Raw genomic sequence first — 3,858 nt, 5'->3', positions numbered from 1 at the left:
TTCGACAAAACATGCTAAAAGAATTTCCTTCACATAAATGGAGGGAAAATTACACCCAGATTAAAAAAAAGGTCGCCGTGAATTTTTCGATTAATTCGATATACCTACTTTCATCCGACCTTATTTTATCGGAGCAAAAGTTCAGCAAAAATTTTAAGCAAGGTATATGTAGATTTTTTATCGGGATTCCACTTAAAATTCGATTTTACCTGACTACCTGTTTAATGTTTGAAAATGTGTACATTGTGTACCTACCGGGGATTGGATATGTAATATAACATTTTACAGTATGCTATTTTAAAGTTGATTTATTATACGACAATATTCTGTTAAAGAGATTCATAGTAAACGACACAACGCAACTGGAGTCATTATTGTAACGTTAAAAAAATCCTGGGAAACGGCCTGTTTGGAATAAAAACTTTTGATTTTGAAAGAAAATATTAGATCTAGTGTCAATCACATACATTATCTTTTTAGACTTTGCTGAAAAATTCTGGTCACTATTTCTTGAACGATTGCTTTTTTAATTTATTTAACCGATTCTGATAGTTTATTTTAGTCTGGCTAGTACCTACTACATTTTACACTAAAGCCGTCTGTACAAAATAGTTTAAGTGATATGCGGTGCTACGTGAGGTATTGGCCGCGTGGATTTATGGGTTCAATACAATTTATCGAGTAAGACGGGACTCCAGAGAGCGGAATGCCGCGACGTGACAGCGGACGACCAATAAAAGTAGTGCATCGTTTAATGGCGCCGTTTGTCGGTGGAGATTATCTGGGGGTCGTATTGGTACTGATAGAAATATACTGGCCTTGTGAAATTGTGGATAGTTCAAACAGAGGTCAATCCCGATATATACGCGTGAATAAACCATTATAACATATGTACATAAGTATTTAATAATAATAAAAATGACAAGTTGTTATCAAAAAGAGAGATCATTTTCAACTTTTAGCCGGGAAGGTATTTTATATTTTTCTTCTGCAAAAATTCTACTCTGTTACTATAGAGATGTTTTCCACTTTAAAAATTACGTCAAATTAAATCAAGACGGGACAAGAGGATAAGAGGCAACAGAATGGCATAAACAAAGGCAAGGAATAAGCAGTGCTTTATACAAGGCCGAGGATGGTTATAATGTCATCTTACGTAAACTAATCGCACCTTAAAACATATTAAAGCCCTAAGAGTATCTCAATTAAGGGCAGTTCACCCGATTCTACTCCTTTACAAGACAAACAGCCAAGTAACTACGTAGATTGTTGACTACTTACCCGGCTTTACTCAAACTTCTACAAGCACTTCTTACTTAAGACTGTAATTAAAAAGAACTGATACATTGAAACTAGTTAATACGAACCGCTCAACAAGGCTGCTTCACTCCAAGTTGAAACGTAAAGAAAGCTAAGGAACTTAGCTGTTGATAATAATCTATACTAATATATAAAGCTGAAGAGTTTGTTTGTTTGTTTGTTTGTTTGTTTGAACGCGCTAATCTCAGGAACTACTGGTTCGATTTGAAAAATTCTTTTTGTGTTAAATAGACCATATATCAAGGAAGGCTATAGGCTATATAACATCACGTTGCGACTAATAGGAGCGAAGATACAATGGAAAATGTGGAAAAAACGGGGAAAATTCTAACCACGTGGACGAAGTCGCGAGCAACAGCTAGTTATATTATATAATTATCTATAAAACTGTTTAGTCATTGTTCTTTTGGGTTTTGTAATCGTAGAGTAAAAACGGAACCTAATTATTGATTCGAAATGCATCCAAAACCCTCAAATATTCAATTTAATATGTTGATGCATGATACGAACGTAAAAATAGAGCTTTTGAAATTTAATCATGCAGAATAATATCAGATTTTAGTGAAACATGATATTACTCTTATCGGTAGACGGCTGTCCTGTCCTTATCGTAGTCCTTTTTTGTATTTATTTCTTATACCTTTGTTTCTTCTTCCTAGTCTTTATAAGAGATAGATTAGATAAATATACAGTCACCAATAAAACTATCAAAAACACATACACACAAAGATCTTGAATATTTTATAATTTATGTATGAGGATTAGGATTGACATCAGAATTCTTCTTAAAACTTACTGAGCAGCAACAATAAAGACAACTTAAACAATGACGCCAGTTCGTAGATCTGTTTTCGTCCAGAAATTTCACTACTTTACTCTCAACTCTAAAACACTAACTTTGAACAATCAATTTAGAATTGTTCGTCCAAACAAGATAAAGTGGAGGGTGGCGATCCAGTTTTTATCTGTTATTAATGCGACAAGTTGCGAAGTGACCAGCCAAGAAGATTAAACTTAAATCAAATCTTTGTGGTGCTCCTACGTTCGCCGCCCGTCTAGGGCTGACACCGATTTATGCACGTGTTTTATCGGCTTATGTTTTTAGCGCTATATAGGAAAAGCCCTTTCACGGATGCGGAGGATTAAAGGTTTAAATTACTTTAAAGAGTTTTTTTTTGTAGTATTTCATATAAGTAGATACAGTTATTAGAGTAATGAAATACAAGGAACGCAAAGCAACTTTTATTTTAGAAACCAACTGCCTAAGTAGGCCTGATATAAGTGAAGAAAAATAACAAACACATTAAATTAAAAGCAATATGTGTGTTATGTACGCCTAAATAAATGAACATAAAATAAATAAGCCTGTATCTGTCAGGCCAGCCCTACTGAATACGTCAACAATAGCCCAGTCGGAATCCTCTTACAGCTACAGATTTCAAGTTATCGCAGTCTACTCCGCCGGAGACGCAGTTCCTAGAGTAAATATCTTATTTCAATGAGAGCCACGCTTGTTACAACTGCCAACTAGTACTACTGCGCTTACGAATAACTGAGATGGCTTAAAATATTTTTTTGTTTAAATCGTTAGAATTATGGGATTACGAATTAAACGTTTAGAAAATAAATACGAATAACAAAGGATCATTACCATTGTCTAATTCTCTATCTAGGTAAATCACTACATTTTCGAACCCAATGTCTATTGTAGAACGGCGACAAAGTACGATAAAAGCATAACAATAATCCATCGAGATACAAAACTCGAGTCCTGCCTCGGAACGTACTAGACGAGGCACTATGTATGATAGGACACACACAAACGCAACTGGTGCGCATTTTATGTCATCGAGAGCTTAGTTTCGTTCGTATACAAACGTTGGTCCATTTCAATACGGATTGCCGGATGACAGCACACTCTGCGGTTGTATGCGGGAGCGGATGATAAAATGTCCCTCAATCCTCAAAATATACGCATAGTAACCAACATAGTGCGAATTTAATTTTCGAATCTAAAACTCGTTGAGTTTTTTAAGCTGTCACTGGCAGCTATCACTTGGCGTCTGGTTGGGCGCCAAACCGGTTAACCGGATTACAACAACGCTTTTGTGGTTTCATCCGGGTTTGCATGACAAATACGTGTGTGTATGTGTATTCAAATTTTGTATTTATGTTCTGCAGACGCGTGGGTCGGAGTGTAGAATTTTAAACAGGCTAGGAAGGGATCAACCACCGTCGCATGATATTTTGTTTTGTTTGTGATTACTTCGGGGTCGCGGTACCCTAATTAGGGTTACACTTTTTCACACTTCAATCCATCTCTTTTGATGTAGGTATATCATGCTGCCTCGTATTTTCACAGCGGTTCCAAAACGTTTCGCTTAGATTTATGTTCGACGTTACGCCGCTATCTTTTAAAAGCAATATTTTACTCTGTTTGTGCGCAAACAAAATATACGCTCAAGTTAAATATTTGCTACAGTTGATATTTGTAGAGCTGATATTTATATACATATCTATTTCGAGTACCTTTGAAAT

The 3,858-nt window shown here is 35.6% G+C and overlaps 1 protein-coding gene across 1 annotated transcript in view; it reads left to right on the top strand.

The window, feature by feature from the left end:
- LOC113496773 overlaps nt 1-3,521 on the top strand; it is a 22,642-nt gene extending 19,121 nt beyond the window's left edge. The window contains exon 13 of the mRNA XM_026876095.1: nt 3,502-3,521. Within this exon, the coding sequence (XP_026731896.1) occupies nt 3,502-3,521 (20 nt within the window). The remainder of the gene's footprint in view (nt 1-3,501) is intronic.
- Nucleotides 3,522-3,858: the final 337 nt, after the last annotated feature.

Source organism: Trichoplusia ni, chromosome 8 (genome assembly GCF_003590095.1).
Source record: "Trichoplusia ni isolate ovarian cell line Hi5 chromosome 8, tn1, whole genome shotgun sequence".
Lineage (NCBI taxonomy): Eukaryota > Metazoa > Arthropoda > Insecta > Lepidoptera > Noctuidae > Trichoplusia > Trichoplusia ni.
The sequence above is the reverse complement of the archived record's forward strand: the minus strand, read 5'-3'. Positions and strand labels throughout refer to the sequence as shown.